Source organism: Callospermophilus lateralis, chromosome 15, assembly GCF_048772815.1.
Source record: "Callospermophilus lateralis isolate mCalLat2 chromosome 15, mCalLat2.hap1, whole genome shotgun sequence".
NCBI classification, from domain to species: domain Eukaryota; kingdom Metazoa; phylum Chordata; class Mammalia; order Rodentia; family Sciuridae; genus Callospermophilus; species Callospermophilus lateralis.
The window spans coordinates 64889601-64915005 of record NC_135319.1 but is presented as its reverse complement, the minus strand read 5'-3'; the positions used below and the strand labels follow the sequence as shown (position 1 = coordinate 64915005).

The window sequence follows — 25405 nt, the reverse complement described above, 5'->3', positions numbered from 1 at the left end:
GCTGCCTGTCCCCTCCCACCAGGTGCCTAAGAACAAACTGGGAGGTGTCTTTTGAAGCAGGCATCCAATTCTTTAAAGTTATCCATGTGTGGTCCTCTCCACACACTGACCCTGACTAGCAATAGCACCCACATAATCCTGCAAACCTCTCTGTGGCTTTGTTCTCCTGCAAGAGAACACCCCTGGCCTGCTGTCGCATGCACCTCGAGGAGCCCAGGAGGTGGCCCCGGCTTTCCCTTTCCCACCTCTGGAACCCATGCCTGGGAGCACAACCTCCGAGTTCCTCCTGCAGCAGGCAGCATGCCACCAACAACAGGTTCTGTTTTCATTTTCCAAAAATAAAATGATATTGGCACTACTTTTTCAAACTACACTCATGTTCTCCTGATATTTTCTCTGAAAAATAATCTAAAAATTATTCTCTGGCTTGAAACTTAAAAAAAAAAATCGCTGTTGCAGAGCATGCGGGCAGTGCTCGCTCTCTCCCCAGAGGTTGTCGATGGCAACGCCAAGTGAGCACCTATGCAGTGGGTACTGGATGTCAGGGGCAGGGCTCCTCGCCTCCTCGCCTCCTCTGGACTCTCATTTAACCCACACAGCAGTCCAACAAGGTCGGTGTCACCATGGTGACCATGTTACAGTTGAGGAAAGCAGCACAGACTGGGGGCAACTCGTTCTCACACTGCTCCAGTCCATGGTAAAGGACATGGTTAAGAGGGCCAAGTGTGGAGCAGGCCACAGTAGGTACCCACCTGCTGCTGCTGCTGAACTCTGCTCCTGCTCTGGGAGAACAGTGCCTTTGTCAAAGGCTTGTAATGAGCACCAAGTAAGACAACATTTGTGAAGCGCTCGCCCAGGGCCTAGCACCTAGTGAGTACCCAGCCAGCCCCAACTCTTGAGCTGGCCTGCAGTCCCACCTGACACGAATCCTCTTTCCTGCTACTCCCAGCCTCCCAGCCTGCTGACCCTTTTTGGCTTTCTCAGAGGGATTAACTAAAATCTTTCCATTCTAAAGCATCATTGTTTAACATTCAACAAGTTCTGGTCCCAAGCCTAACCCTGGGCCTGGGCCTGGGCCCTCAGTCTAGTCACAAGATGGAGCCCAAGTCAATCCCACTGACACGTGCTGAGCCCTCCCCATTAGAGCACAGCTTTCCTCCTCTCAGCCTCAGCTCACACTCAGACCAGGCAACGAGGGTGCAGCTCCCACATCTCTGTCACTAAGGGTGTTCCAGAGCACCCCGCAAAGCTGATCCACAGGCCCAGGGCAGGTTTGCAAATACAGGCAGTGCAGGGAGATCAGGTCCTCCAGCCCCAGGGAGAGCAGCAACGCAAGGACAGGCTGAAGACACAAGAAGCTTGAGGCCTTTTATTGGTGATTCTCCACACAGAGATCCTTTCCACTCTTTTCCAGTGTAAATAAGCACAGAGAACATAACCCTCATCTCCTAATGGGACAGAGAGGGGACACCAAGGCCTGCCTGGTCCCCAAGAACCTGGTGCCTCACTGGCTGCCAGTGCTTGGCACTGGAGAGGGTACTGGCCTAGGACAGGTTGCCTGTCCCCTCACTTGCTTAAAAAACAGAAGCATCTCCACCTCTGGGGTTCTGGGTCCCAGGCAATCCATGACCCCAGGAAAGAAGACAAGGCAGGAGAAGCCCCTCATGCTCTTCATCTCATTCCTTATACTCAATGTTCCCAGGAACCATGAAATAAATAAATAAATACTTCAAAAAGGAGGGCAGCTCTAGGGCAAAGGGAGAGGGCCTGAGCCAGCTCACAGGTAAGGGAGAGACAAAGGTGCCCCTGAGTCCAGGAGGGAACGTGAAATTGTTGGAAAGAGGATGAGGACCCCAGTGGTCTTATGCCGTAACTGAAGGAAAACAGCCTTGGAATCTAGGATCCAGCCTGGCAAGATCCTACACTTCCTAGGACCCCAAAGGTCAAGGGTTTCAGGACCTCTGTCCCACTCACCTGGCCTCACATTCCATGGAACAAGGGGCAGAGGAAGGAAGGAAGGTTGGAGGAGGGTTACCCTAGACTCAGGGCAGGAGGAGCAAGGGTGGTTGTGAGTGTCCTGTAACTGCCTAGCGGAGCAGAGGCACCAGAGCGTGTGGACTGAGATTTCACAAGTCAAGGTCCTAACAAGGTGGGTTCCCCAGGCTGTGTTCCACTTGATGCTGAAAGACTCAGTCAGCAGTAACACCCATACACATTCCCTTGGGGGGAACCTAGGAACTTTAACTCTTTCTAGAATCTTCCTGGTCTCATTAGCCCTGGCTACTTCTGGTGGGGAAATGATCAGATCCTGATAACTGAAAGAGGGACATTCAAACAGTAGAGCTGGGGTGTGGCACTTCCATGCTCTTCTACAGGCTGAGGCTAGGAACTGGCCCAATACCCCATAAGGAAAGCCTCTTTTCCCCACCTCAGGTCTCCTTGAATCCCCAGGCCTGACCAGACTGGCCCTGACCACTAGAGCCCAGTTGACACCAAGCCTAGCTCACTGCTACCCTCTGGTGGACACTGCCTAGTCCTGAATCCACTCAGTCCAGGGCAGAGCAGAGCAAACAGCCAGGCCCCAGGGGCTCCTCTCCCCTTGGGGTTTTAGTGCAGCATCACCAGCCCCAAATGGAGACAGCGGGGAAGGAAGGGGAAGCCTACTTAGCATTCAGGCCACATTTGCCTGGCACACACCACAGGGGGCCAGGGGTGGGGAGAGTAGGGGTCTACTGCTGGCCCAGGACTACTGCCAGTCGGGTCAAAGCCTGGCTTCTTCTCACTTGCTCAATGTCTGGTTACACGAGGCACACACAAACACAGTCTCTCTCTGGGCTTCAGGAGCTAAAAAGAAAGAAGAACTTGGTGAGACACTCCTTTGAGCCCTTTGGTTCATGGCCCCAGGTACTAGGACCAAACCTCCCCAAACCCCCACAGACCACCCACCGCCCAGCACCTGCCCTTCCTCACCCAGCTCACTAGAATGCCCTCTGATATGCCTCATTCCAGGAGAACAGGGACACTGGGTGACAATGCCAAAAGTACGCCTCTTTCAGGTGTCCTACCCATTAGCAATTCTTTTGGCAACAGAACACCTTTTAAAATGTTTTTAAAATAAATACCAGAGAACTTCCCAAAATATTTTAATAGCAGTTATCTCTGAGTGGTAAGATTACAGGATTATTTTTCTTTTCCTTCTTCTGGATAGTAATTTCCAAATTTTCTAGTTAATAAGCATGTGTTACTTATGAGATCACAGATCAAAAAAAAAAAAAATTTGGTTTGACACTAACACCTCACAAAGGTGGGAAGGAAGACATGACCACATTCTTAAGAACACACGCACACACTCATCCTATACCCATGCTGGTGACAGGCAGGGCTTATCTGTATATTTGTTTTATTTAAAAGCATGTATAGATTTTATAAAAGAAAAAACTAATTTTTAAAAATTCTGTTAAAAACATTATTGAGGTAATAAGAATAAAGTCCAGCATGGGCTTCCTCTGGGAAGGCAGTGGGGAGCCTGGGGATGTGGCGAACGCTCTGCCTGCTCACCCCAGGCAGCAGTCACAGGAGCTCATTCTGTTAGAGCTTCATAATCTCCAGGTCTGTTTTACCTATTCTTTGCATGTAACAAATGGTTTCCAGTTTTTGTTCATTAAGCAGGATGGAGGAGATAAGACTATAGACCTTGGACTAGGATTCCTCACTCCTTTCCCACAATTCAGCCTCCCCCTGAGGGGCAGGAAGCAGCCCACCCCCAACCACCACCCTAACCCATAGCCTGTTCTGCTCACCTGTGGCCCCCATGAAGGACTTGGGTACCTTGAAGGAGCAGCACCGAGAGCAGAAGCTATTCCCACAGTTACTGCAGCTCCGCTGCAGACAAAAAACAAAGTCAATGTCATATGGAGCTCCAGCCCCAGTACCTGGAGCCCCCAACAACTCCCTCCTTTCCACTGGACAATCACACCCAAAGAACTGGGACTGAGGGGCTGGGGTTGTGGCTCAGCGGTGGAGTGCCCACCTAGCACATGCGAGGCCCTGGGTTTGATCCTCAGCAACATAGAAAAGTAAAATAAAGGTAATGTGTTCAACTACAACTAAAAAAATAAAAATAAAAAAATAAATAAGTAAATAAATAAAAAAAAAAAAGAACTGGGACCAAGAAGGTGCCCAGACAGAACAACAAGTGACAGTAGACAAATACCTCATAGTCAGGGTAGTGAAGGCCTGGGCAGAGGGGCAGGCCAGACATGCACGCTTTGGCAAACAATGGCACCAGGACCCACAAGACTTACAGTCAGACTTCTTCAATGACTTCCCTCAACTCCCCTACAACCCACAGTCACAAGCATACTGGCCCAGGCAAACACACCCACAAACAGACTTACCCTCTTCTTCAGCACCGAGAAGGTGGCAGAGCAGCCTGTACAGTTCCCTGAGAAACAGAGGCAGCAATTCAGCCTTGACCCAGCTCAGACCTCTCAACTCACCTGCCCCTGGCTCTTCTAAATGGGACGCCCATGTGGTTCCTGACTCTGCCCAGACAGGATCACCTACAGCTCTTATTAAAGGAGATTTCCCAGAATCAAGGAACAGAGGACTAGCTAGAGCCAGGAAGGACTAAGGCCCAGGTGCTTGAAGTAAATGCCCCCTGGGTTCAAGGAAAGGAAGACTAAGTAAAGCCAGGAAGACTTAGGCCAAGGTGCTTGAGGCTCACACGTGTGCTCTTGGTTTGCTCCCAGCCCTAGGCAGGGAAAGGAGAGAAAAGAACAGAGCCATGCCTGCTGGTGGTGTAGGAAACTGACTTCTCCAAGACTCTGGCTCCTATACTAAGAATCAGAGGAAGGCAGCCAGTCTGCCTCTACTCCCCTTGGCAAGGGCAAGACCTTTGGAAGGGGAAAAGGAGAGCCTCAAAGACTGACACTGTGGCTCATGTCCAAGAATTCCTCTGAACTGGATGGAGAGTCAGTGCCAGTAGCAGCCACAGAGTCCAGGGAAACAGCCCTCTAACAACACACAGGCCTAGGGCCAGGGAGGGATCTGGAAACTGACAACAGCTCAGCCAGGCAACAGGAGGCGGGCAACCTTGTTCCTCCCAATGCCTGCCCACTCTTTCTGCCCCTGTTCTCAGCAAAGGCCTGGACTCACCCACACTGACTCACCAGGTGACGATAGCATGGAGACAGTGAGAGCAGGTGAGCCTAAGGCTACACAGCCTGACAGGGTCATTCAGCTTCCAGGACAGAAGAGACCTCCCCACAAGCACCCTCCCACTTGGAGGCCAGAGCAGACATTGCTAGGCAACTGGTCCTCATTCCTCCCATGCACTGGCCTCATGTACCAACAGCCAGATGAAATAGCACCTGCCATGGTCCCCACAAAGTCCACGTATTGAATCCTAATCCCCAAACGATAGTACTACAAAGTAAGGCCTTTCACAGAGGCCCCAGGGAACTGCCTTGTCCATCCTATCATGGGAGACAACAGCAAGCAGGTGCCTTTTCTAAACCAGGAAACAGGCCATCACTAGAACCTGATCATGCTGGTACCTTGATCTGACGGCAGCCTTCAGAATAGTGGGAAATCCACTTCTTCCACCCAGTGTAGTGCACTGTGTGACAGCAGCCCAGACAAACAAAGACAGTCCCAGAGCAGCTCACCTCACCTGGACCAAGGGACCCAGACCCAGGAGCAGACATCTCAGAAGCAGAGCTACTACACCTGTCCTCACAGCAAAGAGATCAAGGACATTTCAGGGGAGGGAAATGTCTCAGAGAAAGAGGAGCAAGGAGGGGCCTGGGAAAAGAAGTATGTCTGCTTGTGCCATCCTTGAGGGAACCTAAAAAAAAGCCTTTGCCCATCCTGGAGGGAATATTCAAACCAAAAACAGGACATAAAACAAGAGACTTCAGATACCAAGACATAGAAAAATCATAGAGGAAGGATGATAAGAAAAACTGCAGGAGCAGAATGATTTGACCTGGACTAGGGATCCAGCTCTACCATTTATTAACTAAAGTCTTTGGAAAATCATTTTTTAAATATTTATTTTTAAGTTTTAGGTGGACACAATATCTTTATTTTACATTTATGTGGTGCTGAGGATCGAACCCAGTGTCTCGTGCATGCCAGGCGAGAGCTCTACCACCGAGCCACAACCCCAGCCCCTGGAAAAATCACTCTTTTTACCTCAGGTTATTCATCTGCAAAATGGGAACACCTAAGTGCTTTACTTGAAATGCACAGATATAAACAGATTATTTACTGGACCAGGAGTAATAACCCTTAAGTAGTATTACTTATGACCTCTGGAATCTGGCTGCTTCTGGGTCCATAAGAAGTGCCTGCACATCACATCTTCCATGAGCACAGGGATCACATACGTACAAGTGCACCAAGCTCACAGAGTGCTCTACAGAAGTCTCAGCACAAGTAAAAGAAGGGATCTTGAATGCCGGGAGACATTCACACAGCAGAAGGAAAAAGCAGGTCCAGGACCTCTGATCCTGAGAGAACAACAGCTATGCTTGGCTGTAGAGGCAGAAGGCAGGTCCCTGGAGGCCCTGAGTCAAATTCCTCAAGAAAACCCCAGGGACTTTCCTAGGGCACAGAACTAGAACTCACTGAACACCAGAACAGTACAGGCACAATGACAGCTCTCAGGTCACTAGCTACTCCAGACTTCCACCATGGCTCTGTCTGGCTCTGCTCCCAGAGTTCTAAACCCAAGTCAGGCTTCCAACTTGTACTAACAGTCCAGTCCATCCCTCTCCAAGCTGCCTTCCCTGACTCACCCAGTAAAATAAAGGCTGGCCAAACTACAAATTTGACCTTTTCAGACCAAGACAGACTCCCAGGAACCTACAGAACAGGTCAGGGCCTCCCATATTAATGGTACCCACTTACTAAGCACTTCCCATGAACAGATACTGTGTAAGCACTTATACGTACTCTCACATGTGAGAACCAAAACAACCCTACCAGGTGAGAACTCTTATCCCCTATTATAGAAGGGAAAACTGAGACCCAGGGACAGGAAATAATTTGCTAAAGAACACTCAGCTGAACTATGATTTGTAGCAGGCATTGAGGCTCCATTCTGTGCTTGGCCAGAATGCTGGACTGCATCCTGAGGATCTGCTGCCTCAGGATTACAGCTCTCTGCAGACTAGCAAGGCAGTTCCCAAACTGAGATCTCTTCCAGCAAGCTAATGTTCAATAAGGAGGGAAGGACAAGAAGAAACTCACTATCACTCTTTCGATAGCCCCAATGGACATCTGCTAATATTTTTTTTAATTTTTTAATTGATTTTTTTTAATAAATGACAGTGGAATGCATTACAATTCTTATTACACATATAGAGCACAATTTTTCATATCTCTGGACATCTGCTAATTTCCTAACAGAGACACACCTTTACTCCTTGCTCTTTTCACAAATCAGAACCCACACAATTTCAAGATTCTGTCTCTGGGGCCAAGGTATGCACCGCCCCCGCCGCCAACACACACACACACAGTCCCATAAGTTCCTCCAGCCTCCCCACTCCCATTCCCATTCTCTTCCTACACCATACCAAAGTTGTTGGTGGGGTAGCGCTTGCGGAGCCGCTCCGTGAGCCGTGACACCTTGCTGCGCAGCACCTCATTCTTACTCAGGAACCCGTTGTCCTGTAAGACCAGCTCATCCTCTGCAGGGCATGGGGTGCCCTCATCATCCTCCTGTGGGAACAGCTTGTTTCAGTCCTGTTCAACTCTTGTCAAGGAACCAAGACCGGCATGCAGAAGCAACCAGGCACAGCAGACCCCACGAAGTGTGGCAGAGCTGGCTCAGTCATCCTCCCCCACCCAGCCCCTGCCCACATCACCAACACTCCTACTTACCAGCACCACCAAGTGGGTCTCCTGCCTCCCAAGGTGCAGGGGAGAAGGAGAGAAAACAGAAAGACAGAGAGAGAGTAGTAGAAAGAAAGTGCTGGGAAGGGGTCCTCCAGAAAAAAGGAAACTCAAATTCTGAGCACCACCCACTGCATGAGATTAATGGATGCCCAACCCTGAAAGAAGCCCAGCATAGAAGAAGCTTGGAGAAAGTCAAGTTGGTCATTATTGGAATAGAACAGAACAGGGTAGGAAGGAAAATATCCCTTAAGATGTCTTCAGGAAACTCTGGCTTCACTCAAGTTTTACATATCTTACAGATAATAAACTTGAACTGCATCAAGATGCAAATGTGTTTCTTACTGCGGGTCAATTAACAAAAATGCTTTCAAGTCCCCACTATAATATCTCCATCCTCCCCACAGTCATGTCGTATATCAAGACTTAGAGAAATTCTGTAGCATCAAAAATGCAAATGCCCACAGGGACTGGGCTAATGTAACAGTGAATCGAGTCAGGTGTGAGTCACAGACCAGGTGAAAATTCACAGGACACCCATTGCTTCCATCTCAATTTCTCACTTTACAAAGAAATATGAAAAGAAAGATTTTCTACTCTTAAGAAAAACAATAGTGAAAATGTGACAATGATTAGTAACCACTACTAGGCTTCAGTGACCAGAGACAACAGGAAATGTTGGGGACTATGTGTAACTGCAGCATGTGACTTCTCCAAAGTAGACAGTGGTACCTTAGCTGTGCTGACTGCTGCAGTGGCAGAGCACATGCTAGCAATGTGCAGGGCCTGGGTTCAATCCCCAATACTATGGGGAAAAAACAATCCCCATTTTTAAACATGGCTCAAGAAACTACTTTAAAGTTTGCAAGCCAAATAAAACACTTCTTCAAACTACCACTTTAAAGCACTATTCTAAGATCAAGACTGCTGAACTTCCCCTAACCTAGCACTTGGCCATGCAAACACTTTTCCCAACTTCCCAAAAGGATATCTTATGAAAGTTTCTCTGCAAAAGAGCAAAGACTCAGGGCACTGGCCTCCTCCCAATCTGCCTTCCCTATATCAGGGGCACCAAGTTCATAGTGTTCAATAATGGTAAGAAGTTATCGACTCCCCAGCAGGGTGTATCCTACAGACTTTCAGAGCCATTTCTGCCCTGAGCACCCAGAACAGATGACAGGACAGACAACAGGGGTTGCTGACACCTTTCAACTGCACAGTTCCATCTAGCTCTGAACAAATTTTGGCTTCTCATTTGGATGTTAAGAGAATTTTTTAAATCCCACAGCACGAGGGCCATCCAAATTTGGCCTGGTCAGCAGAGGGTGCTGGGAAAGGGCACTCACCTCAATGGCATCTTTGAACTCCTCATCTGGCTCAGCCTCCTCAGCTTCCTCCACACTGCCGGGAGTGAGATCCTAGGAAAAGAAACTCCGTGACAGAGGAGAAGGATGACAGCCCTGTTCCCCAAAGAAGACAGCCCCTCCCAAGCCAGCAACCAGGTTCTCAAAACACTTGTCTCTGTGCCAGAGGAAATGACACAACTCCAAGAAAGAAAGAAGTTGCAGAAAAGACAGGAACTTCCAACCCCACGGGGCCAGGGCAAAGGGAATAAGACCAGGGCTGGCCCCACAATGGCTGACAGCAAGACTCTAAAACCAGCACTTAATTAGATTTGGTGCACCCCTTACTAGCCCCAGGGCCTTGGGAGCCATTCTGTGCCTCAGTCTTCTCTTGTGCCACTGAGAATAATCTCATTCTCAGACAGAACCTAAACTCAATGGGATCAACATCTATGAGGCCCTGAGAACAGTATCTGACACAAAGTCAGTACTCAGTAAAGCACAGGGCAGCTATTTCTTCTTCTTCTTCTTCTTCTTTTTTTTTTTTTTTAATTTCAAGGTTTATTTATTTTATTTTTTAATTTTTTAATTGATTTTTTAAAAATAAGTGACAGCAGAATGCATTACAATTCTTATTACACATATAAAGCACAATATTTCATATCTCTGGTTGTATATAAAGTAAGTTCACACCAATTTGTGTCTTCATACATGTACTTTGGATAATGATGTCCATCACATTCCAACATCCTTGCTAATCCCCTGCCCCCTCCCTTCCCCTCCACCCCTCTGCCCTATCTAGAGTTCGTCTATTCCTCCCATGCTACCCACCCCATCCCACTATGAGTCAGCCTCCTCATATCAGAGAAAACATTCAGCATTTGTGTTTTTGGGATTGGCTAACTTCACTTAGCATTATCTTCACCAATGCCATCCATTTACCTGCAAATGCCATGATTTTACTCTCTTTTATTGCTGAGAAATCTTCCATTGTGTATATATGTCATATTTTTTAATCCACTCATTTACTGAAGAGCATCTAGGTTGGCTCCACAATTTAGCTATTGTGAATTGTGCTGCTATAAACACTGATGTGGCTGTGTCACAGGGCAGCTATTTCTATTATACTTATTAAGTTATTAAGCACTTTGGAGATCAGGCCTGGGAAGCAGCAGGAATTACAAGAGAGGCCAGTCCAAGAGCTGTGCAACATGAACATGCTGGTAGGAAGAAGACCCATCACCCACACACAGCAGGATTTTGCTGATGGTTGGGGACACTCACCTCTGTGGGTGTGGGGGCAGGTGTGCTGTCTAGCAGAGCAGGCTTCCCGCCAGCATCTGGTGGTGGCAGATTCTCAAAGGCATGTTCTTCCTGCTTCGGGTTCATTCGCTGCTGCAGAAGTGCCCTGTACTCAGATACCACTACCCAAGGCAAGGTGAAGAGGGTGAGAGGCAGACATAAGACAGAATGAGTGGCACTCCGGGGGTCCCACTTCTGCAACTGGCTGGCCTCTTTCTCCAGCACCCCACCCTTGCTACAGGAAAGAGTCACCTGAGCCAAGTTACCTAACCTAAGCCTCATGAACAAACAGAGATACCATCACCTACCCAAGACTGCTAGAGATTCAATGCAGTAAGTGCTCCATAAATTATGACTTCTGTAATTAATCACCTGATGACAGGGAGGAAAACAAATATGGCAAATGCCCAAGCACTGGGCCCCTCCAGACTGCTTCCACACTTCAAACGCCAGACAACAAACTCTAGGATCACACAAGAGATGTGGTGGCAACTCTAGATGACTGCAGCCAGGGAGACGGTGGCATCTTTAGAAATGTATCCCTCCCTTATCTCCCAGAAGCCACTATATCAGTAAGCAGTGATTCAATCTGCCTGGGGAAAGGAGAGGGGACCTTCTGGTGGTAGTGTCCCCTGGAGAGACATCAGCCTCACTAATACCTAAGATTCAGGAAATGGCCCTCCAAGAGAGAACCCTAGTGTGATGCTGCTCCCTTGTGGAAGGCAGAGCAAACACAAGATTAGCTATAAACACAAATGAGCCAGGAAGCCCACCTACCCTGGCCTTCAGACCTGGCCTGGACCTCAGCTATCAGGCTCCTTAAGACTTACCTCGGAAGAATTCCACATTTCCCAGAAACAGTGTGCTGTTTAAAAGGGTGAGAACCCAGCAGAGTGGCAGCAGATACAGCATGCAAACTGTGCCTAGAAGAGCCCCGTAGAACCTGGATGACAGACAGGAACCATAAGATCAAAATTCACAAGATCAGAAGAAAACAGGTTTGGAGCACAATCATATATAGGTTCAAGTGAGAAATAGCTCTGGGCATGGTTAATAAAGTGGCAAGATCTGCTAATCAAACAAGTGGAGATGGCCCAGCAGCACACACTTGTAATCCCAGCAACTCATGAGTCTGAGGCAGGAGAATCACAAGGTTGATACCAATCTCAGCAACTTAGCAAGATCCTGTCTCAAAAAATAAAAAGGGCTGGGAATGGAGCTCAGTGGTTAAGCACCCTGGGCTTAATACCTAGTACTGCCCACCCCCCGCAAAAAAAGGGAAAAGATGTAAAATAATGAGGAGGAAAAACAGAAAGAAGTACCAACAAATAGGCTGGGGTTGTGGCTCAGTGGTAGAGCGCTTGCCTAGCACATGTGAGGCACTGGGTTCAATCCTCAGCACCACATAAAAATAAATAAAGGTATTGGGTCCATCTACAAATAAAAATATAATATATTTTTTTAAAAAGTACCAACAAGTCACTGGTTGCTAACAACTGACATTGGTAAGGCTGTGGCAGCATCAGAGGCTGGCAGCACATGAACTGGTTCAACTGTTATCACTCTCAGGGTCTCAACTCTGAAGTCTAGAGACAAACTGGCAAATCAATCTAGTTCTGCTCCTTCTTATTGTGACAAATCCCTTGGTTCTCTGAACATTACTTCCTTCATGTATAAAAGGGGGATCAAAACAGTACCTCTGGGGCTGAGGATATAGCTCAGTTGGTAGCGTGCTTGCCTCACATGCACAGGCCCTGGGTTCAATTCCCAGCACCACAAAAAAAAAAAAAAAAAAAAAAAAAAAACTACCTCATAGGATTACCAGAGAATGAGATAATACACAGAAACTACTGAGCACAGTGCCTGGCACAAGGTGAAGACTAGATAAATATTAGTTAGAATATTATTCATATTCATATATAAACAGCCTCAAAAATATCTAGTCAAGTAGTAGTTTCATCCTTAAATTTATTCTAAGAAAAAAATTTCAAAAGATTAAAGCTAAATCCACAAAAATACTCATGTTAAGAGTTAGTAATGAAAAACAGAAGCTGACTAATCATAATAGTATTGTCTGGCAGATTATAACAGGTTCATAATCTATATTAATCTGGGATTACAAATAATTCCAAAGGCTTTGCAGCAACAAAGAAAACCACTTATGATGTCATTAGTTTTTTAAAAAAAAAGAGTGAGAAAGAAACCTCATAGGGGCTGGGGTTGTGGCTCAGCAGTAGTGCACTCGCCTAGCATGTGCGAGGCGCTGGGTTCGATCCTCAGCACCACATAAAAAAATAAATAAAATAAAGGTATTAAAAAAAAAAAAAAGAAACCTCATATACTATGAAGCTCTACATCTATAATGTATATGGCACATGACCAACTCTAAAAGATAAGCCAAACACAATATCAATTGCAATTTCAGGATGGAAGATTAAATGGTGACTTATTTGTCTATTATTCATCTACTTGTTTATCTATTAAAATATTTTTATCACACATTTAAAAAGAAAAAAAAGCATCTAAACAAAAAACAGATGGACACACAGGGTACTAGGGAGTTCTTCCCTGACACAGGAGCGACACTCAAGGCAACTGGCTCTGCTTAAGGAAATTGGACACAGCTGCAAATCCATGCCAAGTAGTGAAGGTAGAAAGGAGGGCCACTCACTGTGAGGACACCACAGGATTCTCCCAGTGCAGTACACGGTAGACAGCTTCGCAGGTACAGCACAGGCGGGTCAGGAAGGCCTCCAGCTGGATCAAGCTGCAGACACAGGGACTTCTGTAAGTGAGCAAGCCCTGCCCTATCCAGCCACCAGGCAGGAGAGAAGTCCTGGGGAGCTAGCCAGAGGTGGCCAACCTCTTTAAAGACCCAGATGGGTCCTAAAAGCATGGAGAAAATGGTCTGGCAACTCACTCAAAAATGTTTCGTCTCCTTTCCGGAACTCCCTGCCAAGGTAGAAAGTTGAAGGTTCCTGCTCTTGTTAGCTGCAGATATCAGGGAAGCCAGTTAACTTTTCCAGGCTGCAGCTCCCTCATCTAAAAAATGCTGCTCTGCAACTGTGAGGATAAATGGCAGGACGAAGATCCATGCCTCTTCACCTGGAACGTTAACTCACTTAGGGAGTTTTGTTTTAAACATGGATGCATCCCAGAGTCAGGCATGGTGGTGCACGTCTTAATCCCAGTGACTTGGGAGGCTGAGGTAGGAGGATTGCAAGTTCAAGGTCAGTCTCAGCAACTTAGCGAGACTCTGCCTCAAAATTTAAAAGACATAGATATACCCCAGAACCCATAAGCACATCCTGTATTCAGATCTGGATTTCTGAAGGGCCCCTTGTAGAAACAGCTGCTTCTAGGACTTGGGCATGGAAAGATATAAGATAAATTTGAAAATTCTATTGTACCATAAAGTAAGGAAGTATTAGAGAATGATGGGAATAGGGCTAGGGTTATAGCTCAGCTGGTAGAGTTCTTGCCTTGTATGCACAAGGCCCTGGGTTCAATCCCCAGCACCACAAAAAAAAAAAAAAAGGAAAGAAAACGATGGGACAAATGCCAGCTCAAAAATGACCTACTTGGGGCTGGGGATGTGGCTCAAGCGGTATCGTGCTTGCCTGGCACGTGCGGGGTGCTGGGTTCGATCCTCAGCACCACATAAAATAAAATAAAGATGTTGTGTCTGCCGAAAACTGAAAAATAAATATTAAATAATTCTCTCTCTCTTTTCTCAAAAAAAATGACCTAAATTGCCAAATTTAGGACAATTTGATCAAAGTAAATAATAACAGCAAAAGATTAAAACCCACAGAATAAAATGAAAATCTGTGAATTCATACTAATAAGAAAGAAGAGCACTTTCTCAGAGGAGAATATCCACTAATAAATGTAGATATAAAGTAATTAGAAAACTACCTGTGACCATCACAGTAATAAAGTGATTGAGGAAAGACCTATTGTGCATTTCAAAGCAATGCATGACTGTTTGATACGGAACAAGATATTTGTGGTCTCACAGTATCTCCCCACAAAGTACAAACAATGGAAGGTAAAATGATAATTTACAGTGGCAAAACCGTAAGTGAGCAAAGTTAGTATTTCCTGACATTATGGGCCCTTATATGGAAGCAGTGACAATGAACTCAACATCACTTCTGACAACATCATCTGTCTTAGTCCCATCAAAAATGCATAACCTGAGTCTAATCATGAGGAACCAAACACCCAAACTGAGGGAGCCTCCACAAAATAATAAGCTTACACTATTCAAATATATCAAATATAACTAAAAACACATAAAAATTAAAGGTATGGGCTGGGGATGCAGCTCAGCAGTAGGGTGCTTGCCTGGTTTGCAATTCCCAGACCCACCCCACACACAAAAAAATTAATGTATTATATGACCTATAATGGCTCCTGGAGCAGGGAAAATTGATATAAAGACCTTTATTAATAGAACTGGCAAAATATGATTATGATATACAGTAGATAATAGTACTAATGTTAATATTATCAACTAAATTTCCTGGCCCATCCCTCTAATCCTGGCAACTCATGAGGCTGAGGCAGAAGGATCACAAGTTCAAGGCCAGCAACTTAGTGAGCCCTGTCTCAAACTCAAAAAATAAGAGCTGGGATGCAGCTCAGTGGTACAGCACCCTATATACATATACACATATACATACACACATGTGTATATATGTATGTGTGTACACATAATTTCTTCATTCTAATTACAAGTATTAAATATATAAGAGAACGTTCTTGTTCTTAGGAAATACTTCCTGAAGTTGGGGTAAACAGACATGATGTTTGCAATTTACTTTCAAGTAGTTCAGGAAAAAAATAGAGATAGTTGAAACTAAAATGTCAAAATGTTAATAACTCTTCTATCTGGATAAAGAGTGTACCGGAACTATCTGTATTATTCTCATACTTCTTTTGTTAATTAAAATTACTTCAAATTAAAAAAAAAAAAAAAAAAGCTTTTTAAAGGAGAAAAAAAAAAAAAAAAGATTCCTGGGCCCCACTCCAGATAACTCAATATTGCTGGGCAGGGCCCAGGTATCCATTTTTCACTCCTACTGTATATAAGAACCTGCAGAACCCAGCTCAGGAAAGGACTCGGGAAAGGTCAGCTGCAACCAAAGTTGGCACAAGTAATATTTCAACAGTATTAAGATGCTTCCTCAAAGTACCAGCTCTATCATGTTTAGGAAATTTCTACACAGTGCAGTGATGCTAACTGAACAGTTCCTGGGACCCCCTACTAGAGAAAGTTTCACAACCACCCTAGGAGTAAGCCCTATCAACCCTGGAAATCAGTGGGATGTCAGATGTTGCACCCAGATTGCCCTCAGTCCATTTAACAAATGAGGAGCTTGAAGAGATGGGAAGCTAAGTGACTTGTCTGAAGTTACACAGTAAGTGGAAGAGCCAGGATTTGAACCCAAGCAGCAGCTCCTGCTGGCACATGCACAGTTGAGGCCTTAGACCATATCTCTAGAGGAAAGTGCACAGCTGTGAAATTAGCTGGATCTGAAGTCTTGTCCTACCTCAGACACTTCATAGCTACCTAAATCTTTTTCTGCATCCACAAATAGAGGCTAACAATAAGAGCCACAGTCCTGAACTGCTAGAAAGATTAAATGAAGTAACACCTGTGGTTTGCCCAATACGACATCTGTCAACAGCAAGCATCAGCAAGCACCTTTAGGTGGCTAATGTTATTCTTGTAATGAGCTCGTTCCCCCACCTCCCTGGCCTGTTTTCCATACTCACAAGCTCTTGACTTCAGCCACAGCTTCAGGGCGAGAAAGACGAACTCTCTGCAGGTCTTCCTGCCTTATGCTATGATACTTCCTCCGCATCAGCTCAGACTCTGGAAGCCGTGCCCGGCAAACCTCCTGAAGGTAGCCCAGCAGGGCAGGTACTGAAATCATCAGGGCACCCACCGAGTACCATGCACCTAAGGAATCAAAAACACTGCAGGTAATGCAGGTAAGCAAGGCCCAGGAGGCTGCCCACCCAGTGCCTACGGACTAGATCCCTCACCTCCCCTGGGGCCAGAGGGGCCTTCCTTGAGCACCCTATAGGATACCTTATCTCACCCACACCCTCCAGCTCCCTTTACCCAGCTTTGCTTTTCCGTGTGGATCCTATTACCACACAAGAGGCTACAAGTACATTCACTGTCTCCTCCACTAACATAAACTCTTGAAGGAATGCTGTCCATCTGCCCATTAATGTAGCATCAGCCTCATTTTTATTACATTAAAAAATGCTACTGGGTTATGGGCTTAGCTCAGTGGTACAGCATTTGCCTAGTACGCCTGAGTTCAGTTTCCAGCACCACAAAACAAAACAAAAACAAAAAATGCTTCTAGCATACAATAGGTATCTCATGCCTGCAGTCTGGCTGCTAGGAGCTCCGGATGACCAACATCCAGACTTTGAGCCACTAGTGCAGATTGAAAGCATTACTTTTGGCTTTTAGGATACTATAGATCACTATAGATTGTGAACTGAGAAATAAGGAGGCTGAAATAAAATTCAAAGAAGAAATTTCTTTTATGTTGACAGAACATCTCAATAACAAGCTAAGACAGCCAACAGACCCATAGTAAATACTTGTTAAGCCAGATGTGGTGGTACATGTCTGTAATCCCAGCTACTTAGGAGGCGGAGGTAGGAGGACAGAGAGTTGGAAACTAGCCTAAGCAATACAGCAAGATCCCATTTCAAAAAAAAAAAAAAAGTTTAAATTTTAATAAACAAATACTTGTTAAACATGTCATAGAAGCTGATTCACTTTGGAAATAAACTCAGAAAAAATCGAACATCCTGGGAACTTTTGATCCAAGAAGAGTTCCACTAAGAAACAGGAGATCTTATATGAACTAGGTTTATTTTCAACCCACCGAATTCATATATCCATAGGAAACAAAAGAGGCACTTGAGAAACATCAGTTCAATATAAGAAAGAGTACACAAATAAAGGGCCAGCTCCTCAGAACATTCTGTCCCAGACCCTTCACTCATTTTCCTGAAGGAGCTGACTTTAAACTGCAACCACCTGCCAAAACCAACCAGGGAAAGGGCTGGGTCACAGCAAACATCATAACAAAAGATCTGCAGGAAACATCACCACCCAAGACCTCTGCATTTACCCACTTGTCCACACATCTCTTAAAGGCTCCAACCACTCCTCACCACCACTGACTGCCCAGCAGGCATTCCCAACCACCCACCCACAAACCAGCTCACTTGCTGAACTAGATAAAAATAACAGATATGGGGGGAAAAAAATTTCTTCATCTGTATAGTAAAGTTCATCTTTATAGTACCCTGACCCCATGCCACACTCCCAATGGCCTCTGAAATCATCTAGGAAAGCAAAATTTGAAAAAGGTCAATGCATCAGCAGTCAAGAAAGAAACAATAACCTTAATGACAACAGCAATCATGTACTGGCTATAGATTCCATTTCAGGCACTGATTTAATAAGTATCACACAAAGACTATCTCATCCCTCACAAATATTGTATAAGGAAAACATTACTATATCTTCCCTTTGGAGGTAAGAAAAATTAGGCCTCAATAGTCAGGTTAAGTAATTTTGCCCAAGGTCACACCAATGGCTTAGCCTGCATTATCCCTCTGAAGCCTCTGTTCTGACACCAAGCAGACACAAGGGAAAGCAAACCTGGGGCAAGAAGAGGGACTCCCTCACATATAGCTCCAACTTGGTATTCTCCCCCCACATTTATTCATAAAAACCACTGGTCCCTGGAAGCAGTTCTTACCCTCATTCAAAGTGAGGAACAAGATGTTGAGGCCCAGGCAGGTCAGCAAGGAACACAAAGGCATCTGCCACCTACAACACAGAGAGTCCTTATCACCAGACAGCCGCTCCTCCAGCCAGAAGAAAAGCCTGGGCAGCACAGATGGGACATCCAAACCAGAAGAGGTGGCAGCGTGGGGCACAGAAGACCAAGGAGAAATGGAAAGTGGGCCTGTCTCTCCAACAGGTGGCTAGGAGAAGAGTTAAGAGGTCATATAGTAGCTCTGGGGTGAGAAAACTAGAATACCTGTAGAACTTTCTCCCAGAAGAAAGAATGTATAAAATATCTGTTAAGAAATCCAGTTAGGACTGGGGCTGTAGCTCAGTGGTAGAGCACTTGACTAGCATGTGTGAGGCACTGGGTTTGATCCTTAGGATCACATAAAAATAAACAAATAAAATAAAAGCATTCTGTCCATCTACAATTACAAATAATAATAATAACAGAAATCCAGTTAATACTGGACATGATGGTATATCCCTGTAATTCCAATGACTCAGGAGACTAAGGGAGAAGATAGCAAGTTGGCAGCCAGCCTCAGCAATTTAGTAAGATCCTCAACAACTTAGCAAGACCCTGTCTCAAACTAAAATAAAAAGGGGTGGGGCTGGGCACAGTGGCACATGACTATAATCCCAAAGGCTCGGGAGGCTGAGAAAGGAGGATCACAAATTCAAAGCCGGCCTCCGCAATGGCAAGGCACTAAGCAACTCAATTAGACCCTGTCTCTAAATAAAATACAAAATGGGGCTGAGGATGTGGCTCAGTGGTCAAGTGCCCCTGAGTTCAATCCCCAATACCAAAATGAAAAAGGAAACCCAGTTAAGCTAAGCATAGTGGCACATGCCTATAATCCCAGCTACTCAGTAGGCTGAGGCAGGAGGATTGCCAAAGTTTGAGGTTGGTCTTAGCAATGTGGCAAGACCCTGCTAAGTCTCAATTTTTTTTAAAAAAAAAAAAAAGAAGAAGGAATTGGGGGGCTGGGGTTGTGGCTCAGTGGTAGAGCACTTGCCTAGCATGCGTGAGGCATTGGGTTCAATTCTCAGCACCGCATATAAATAAATGAAATAAAATAAAGGTTCATCAACATCTAAAAAAAATACTAAAAAAAAAAAAAAAGAAGGGATTGCTGAGGATGTAGTTCAGTGGTAGAGCACTTGTATAGAATGTGCAAGTCCCTAGAAATGCCAAAAAAAAAGAGTGAGGGGAGCGTTAGAAGGATATAGCTTAGTGGTAGAGGGCCCCCGGATAAAATCCCCAGTACTAAAAGAAAGAAAAAAGAAACCGAGTTAATACCATTCCACCTGTGTTTTGTTAGGGTATATTCTCCTGTGAATAAAGCTGATAAACATTCTTCTTTAATACTTTCCTTTATTCATTTTTTTACAATTTCATAATGTTCATACAACCATGGTATAGGAATTCACCCTAGAGCCAATCACAGTAGTGCACATCTGTAATCCCAGCAGCTTGAGGGGCTGAGGCAAGAGGATCACAAGTTCAAAACCAGCCTCAGCAAAACAAGGCACTAAGCAACTCAGTGAGACCCTGTTTCTAAATAAATACAAAATAAGGCTGAGGTTGTAGCTCAGTGGTCAAGTGCCCCTGAGTTCAATCCCTAAAACCCAGAAAAAAAGAAAAAAAAAAAAAGAATTCACCTAATACAGACATCAAGAAAGAACAAATCCTGGAATTCTTTCACTCCATTTGTGACTTTCCTCTGCTATATTCATAAGTTTCAGAGTGAGAGTTTATCTTGAACATATATTAATTCAAAGGGAGAAAAAAACAATATAGACTTTATTTTAATATATTAAAAACTAGGATGCAGAATTCACCTCACAAATACACACTGGAACAATTGCAGCAGCAGTCACTGTCATCACGATCACCACCACCACCACGTGGCAACACGGAAGTCGTCAAAGAGGGTAGAAAGAAGATTAGGGATATAGAACACAGCTGACAAGCTATCGCTGCACCTTAGTCTCTAATAATAAAGCCACTGACACCCAAATTCTAAAATCAGTGTCAGTCTATCCAAGGTCAGCTGATAGAGTAGAGACAAATAGAAAAATAAAAAGGTAAGCTGCCAGGTCTGGGATTGTGGCTCAGATGTAGATCGCTTGCATACCATGTGTGAGGCACCAGGTTCAATCCCCAGTACCACATAAAAAATAAAATAAAGATATTGTGTCCACCTATAACTAAATATTGAAAACAAAAGGTAAGCTGCCAATAAGAAGTGCATTCAGAATCTAAATGTATTTTCTTGTACTCTAATTGGAAAATTTCTGTTATTAAATGATGTTAAGGAGGGTGGGGTTGTGGTTCAACAGTAGAGCACTTGCCTAGCATGTTTGAGGCCCTGCGTTCAATCCTCAACACCACATAAAAATAAATAAATGAAATAAAGGTATTGTGACCATCTACAACTTAAAAAATTATTTTAAAAAATGATGTTAATGAGTTTATACAGGGGGTTTGCATTTTAATAAAAATTATGAGTAAGGTAATGAAATGAAGGCTCTTTGCCTTTCTTCTGAAATTCAACACAGTCCACCTGTACCACCCTAATCAGGCCTCAGAACCTCTGGTGGTCACCAAAGGTAAAAACAAAATAAGGAGCCAGGCACAGGTGGCAAACACCTATAATCCTAGCAACTCAGGAAGCTAAAACAGGAGGATCACAAGTTTGAAGTTAGCCTTAGGCAACTTAGTGAAGCCCTGCCTCAAAATAAAAAATTAAAAAGAGCTAGGTACATAGCTTAGTAGTAGAGTGCCCCTGGTTTCAATCCCTAGTATCACAAAACAAATAAACAAAAGCAAAGTCTAAAGTCAATCCTATTTCAGGTATAAAAAGTCAATTTCATTTCAAAGCTTCTCCCCTTCCACCTAATGTCTTTACCAATATTTGGGTCCTGGGAGACCAACCCAGTAAAGTTGTTGATCCCAAAAGAGTTTTTAAAAAAGTGACTGCAGCTCCAGGCTTCAGACCTAATAGCCAAAGCCCAAGACTAGATCCCTCTTCAAAATTAAATCCTCTTTACTAAGAAAAGAACAATCAAAACACAAAACTAATCTGACAGTCTCTTTCACAGACCGGTACTCCTTCTTCCAGGGTCAAGAAGACCACAATGTGGGGTGCAGGGTGGTGGGGGGTTACAGAGGGGATTAAGTCTGATGCTCCTCCTCCATCCAGCTCTAACCAATTCCATTACTTCCTTAGATTTCTAATTCCATGAAATGGAAAAACACTCACAGGTTAGTGTGCCAAGAAGCCTACAGACCACCAGAGGAAAGACAGAAGAGCAGGATATATCTTAACATTTCTGCTTTGCCTCAAAAGGGAAAAACATACACACATACACCCACATAAATAATGCAGAAAGCACAGCCCTACTCTCTGAAGGCTTCACCTCCTCCACTGAGGAAGCCCAAAGTTCATTTCAGCTAGTTGGTGGTGCCAGGACCATATAAAATGCCCCCTCCCAGCTACCTCTTACACCAAGAACACAATAACTTTACAGTATAGAACAAGGCTCTGGAACACTGACTAGCTCATTTCTAGAGATACTGCCATAAATTAAAGGGGTGAATAAGAAAAATTTAGGGTCTTGGTCAGAGAGTTAATAGTAAATGCACCAGGAGGATCGCTGGGACCCAGTTCAAAGTCAGCCTGGGCAACTGAACAAGATCCTATCTCCAATAAATACATAAATGATAACGAATGGCCCACAACTTTCAGCCTGAGGCAAAGATGAAGGCTTAACAGCATGCTTAGAGACAGCCTAACTCCACTCACCCTGCCTCCTTCCAGTCTTTAGAGAGTTGAAGGTCTTTATGAGAATCTGGCCAAAACAATTCTTCATGTCATTCTAGGGAAACCTGAATATAAACTGAGTACAAGAAGAAATCAAGGAATTATTTGTTGTTGTGTTAGGTACAATTTATTTTGATAATGAAAGAATATGTCCTTTATTATTTAGATATACAAACTAAAGTAATTAGGGAGTGGAATGTCATATACCTGTAATTTAAAACACTTTCACATGCTGGGTGCAGTGGTGCATGCCTGTAATCCCAGTGAACTGGAAGGCTGAAGCAAGAGGATGGAAAGATCAATGGCAGCCTCAGCAATTTACTGAGACCCTATCTCAAAAACAAAAAAGGGCCAAGGATATAACTCAGTGGTAGAGGATCCCTATGTTAAATCCCCAATGCCACACACACACACAAAAAAAAAAGGAACTTTCACTTAAGTAAAGTAAGCTTAAGGATGGAAAAAAGAAAATTATACAGGATGAAAATCAAATCAGAATAGGAAAAAAATTGAGACCCATAATCTCAAACAACTACCAAAAATGGTACCTGCTTATTCATAAGTATTTGTAATTAAGTTCTGCTCAAAATTATATACTAGTTAATTATGCAAATATTGGAAGAGAAGGAGAAAAAAAAATAAGCCTGTTCTAAGCTATAAAAGGCCAATATTCAAGGTTGTCTTAACAATCCTGAGACAGGAGCTTACCCAGTACCAAAGAATCCTGATAGATGCTAGATGGATAAAAGCTAGATGGTTCCCAGTGCCTATCTCCTAGGCTGAAGCCTACCACAAGGTAGGCCTGGACAGATCTCAAGACCAAATGGTCCACCCAGAACCAGTCGTCAACAGGGCAGAAAAGAGAGCCCAACCACTGCCTAAATAGCCACAGTCCTCCTACAGGGCAAGGAGGCAGAAGGCTAAGCAGATCAGAAGAACTCCATAAAGTCTGTACCTGAGCAAGTATCGAACACCATCACCTGCATCCTTCAGGGGTTCCAGGTAGATCTCCAGCCTCTTGTAGGACAGAACCAAGTTGAAAAGATCAAACGTTGGGGACTTGGTAGGGGCAGGTGGAGCGTCTGGGAGGGCCTCGGGCATCACGCTGGGGCTCACCTCTGGCCCACTCCCCTCTGATGTCTGCATCCTGTAACCATAATAATTATTCCCAACATTTGTAATGCACTCCCAGTTCCCAACACACTTCTTGCATTATTTCATGACACCGATAATAAAAGTGGGCAAGTTAAGTGGGCTACAGGTGAAATACCCATTTCACAGAGAAGAAAACTGAAGTTTATCAAGGTGAAGTGAATTATAAAGATATAAAATCCTCTTCTTCAAAATCCCATTCAATGCTCTTCTCCACAGATTCATCAAAATAAGCCATGCTGGGCACAGTGGCAGCACATGCCTCTAACCTCAGTGACTCAGGAGGCTGAAGCAGGAGACTGCAAGTTTGAGGCCAGCCTAGGCAACTTAGCTAAACCCTCAGCAACTTAGTGAAACCGTGTCTCAAAATAAAAATTCAAAAGAATGGGAATGTACTCAATGGTATAGCACCCCTGGGTTCAATACTCAGAATAAATAATCCCCATAATGATCTCGCACACATGGTTTCTGGGGAAAGGCAGTCTGTGCTCTCAGGAGAAGTGTCGTGGAATATTTTTCGCCCACTCTTTACCTGGTCAATTCCTACTCTGCTTCAGGGGGAAGCTTAAACAGCCACTCCTTTGCTCCAGGACGCTTTTGCAGACAGCCCCAGCCAGATCTGAGGCAATAAATAGGGTCATAACTAACAAAACACTTAACTTCAAAGTAAAACTCCCTACTTTCCTGCCAGTCTCCCCTCTTAACTTTGGCTGTCCTACACTCATCAGTGTTTCTGTATTCAAGCCTAATAACTGCTTGCAAACGAGTAAATGAACTACTTTCCTCTGGCGCGACTGTGTTCTCTCCTGCCTGCACCCATCCTCTAACCATTCATTCCTCTCCCTCTACCCATCAACCTCGTGGACCATCCCTAGGGGCAGTGGTCACCTTCAAGGCCCCATTCCCAGATCCCCTTTCTGAAAGAGTCACAAAGAACCTTCATGCTCTTTCCTAATTTCAAAGTCCTATCCAGAGCACTAAACAGCAAATGGGGAACAATCTCCAATCCAGCAGCGACATAAACCAGTCCCAAGCAACGCGCTGCGACCTAAGGAGAGGAGGTGACAAAGGGGCCACCAAGAGCCTGAAATCCCAGTGGGCCGAGTCATAAGATAGGAGCCTAGGAAGGCTGAGGCAGGTCAGCGCGGGCAGAGGCCTAGACTCTCCAGTGCCAGAGGCCTGATGGGGGCTCCTTAGGCCTAGCGGAAGAGGCCACGCCCAAGGTCGCTGGGCCAGCAGGTGGCAGACCCCGCAGGGTCCAGGCGTCCAAGTCCGCAATTAGCGGACGCACCGAGGCTGGGCGTGAAGGCACCTCACCTACCCGGACGCTGGCGTAGTAAGGGAAGGGGCAGAACCAGGCAGGGGGCACCGGGAAGGCCGCTGGGCCCCGGAGTGTTTCCTCAGGCCCGCCCCGCCCCGACGTCGCGCCTCCTCCTAGGGCCTTTCTGAAGCCGCGGGTCCAAACACCTCCGCCGCCGCCGCCGCCGCCGCCGCTTCCGGGACGCAAGGGGATCTGAGGCGGCGGGCTCGTGACGTCAGCACGCCCGTCCCGCCCCGCGCTCCTGTTTAGCTCCACCCACTTGAGCACCGGTGAGCGCCCTAGTTAGTAGTGCACCTGCGCGCCTTTCCCGGACCTACGGGGATTCACAAAATCTTGTGGAACCCTGGAAGCCCACCCTGCACTCTGCTGCCCCGCCTCGCTCTGAAGGACTAAAGCAAGAACAGTTGGGAGAAGCTCAGCTGAAGAATCTATGTCTTCATCCATTTTCCTCCCAACTTTGGCACTTACCTGACTAGTGCCTGGGCACTGTGAAACCAGGAAAGGCAGAATATTTCTCTTGTATGCCTGATGACTACCAGAGAAGGCGGTTCCATGTTTCCTGAGTTACTACTGTGTTCTTTCCCAGAGGGCCTTTCCCAGCTCAGTCCCCTCGCACCATGTGGCCCAATTAATCTCCGATGGTTTTTCATTAATGACAGCACTCATTTATGGGGGCTCATTAGCCACCTCTCACTGGACTAAGCTCTGGGGA

At 45.3% G+C, this 25405-nt stretch overlaps 1 protein-coding gene across 6 annotated transcripts; it reads right to left on the bottom strand.

Annotated features, from left to right (window-relative positions):
* Positions 1 to 1354: 1354 nt before the first annotated feature.
* Positions 1355 to 24865, bottom strand: Zfyve27 (zinc finger FYVE-type containing 27). 6 transcript variants are annotated; one of them, XM_076834371.1, is made up of 13 exons: positions 24694 to 24865; positions 23337 to 23367; positions 23176 to 23237; positions 18359 to 18429; positions 16335 to 16521; positions 13222 to 13317; positions 11381 to 11493; positions 10533 to 10672; positions 9252 to 9323; positions 7587 to 7731; positions 4398 to 4444; positions 3801 to 3882; positions 1355 to 2844 (listed from the first exon to the last, which is right to left on the bottom strand). In XM_076834371.1, the coding sequence occupies exons 2-13, from the start codon at positions 23364 to 23366 to the stop codon at positions 2780 to 2782; spliced, it is 1110 nt and encodes a 369-aa protein (XP_076690486.1). In that variant the 5' UTR covers position 23367; positions 24694 to 24865; the 3' UTR covers positions 1355 to 2779. The 6 variants fall into 6 exon arrangements, 5 of the variants coding, with proteins under 5 accessions (XP_076690486.1, XP_076690483.1, XP_076690485.1 ...); XM_076834368.1 differs by having other exon boundaries at positions 23176 to 23367; XR_013088778.1 differs by lacking the exon at positions 1355 to 2844 and adding an exon at positions 4791 to 7217 and having other exon boundaries at positions 3852 to 3882; positions 23176 to 23367.
* Between the last annotated feature and the right edge of the window lie 540 nt (positions 24866 to 25405).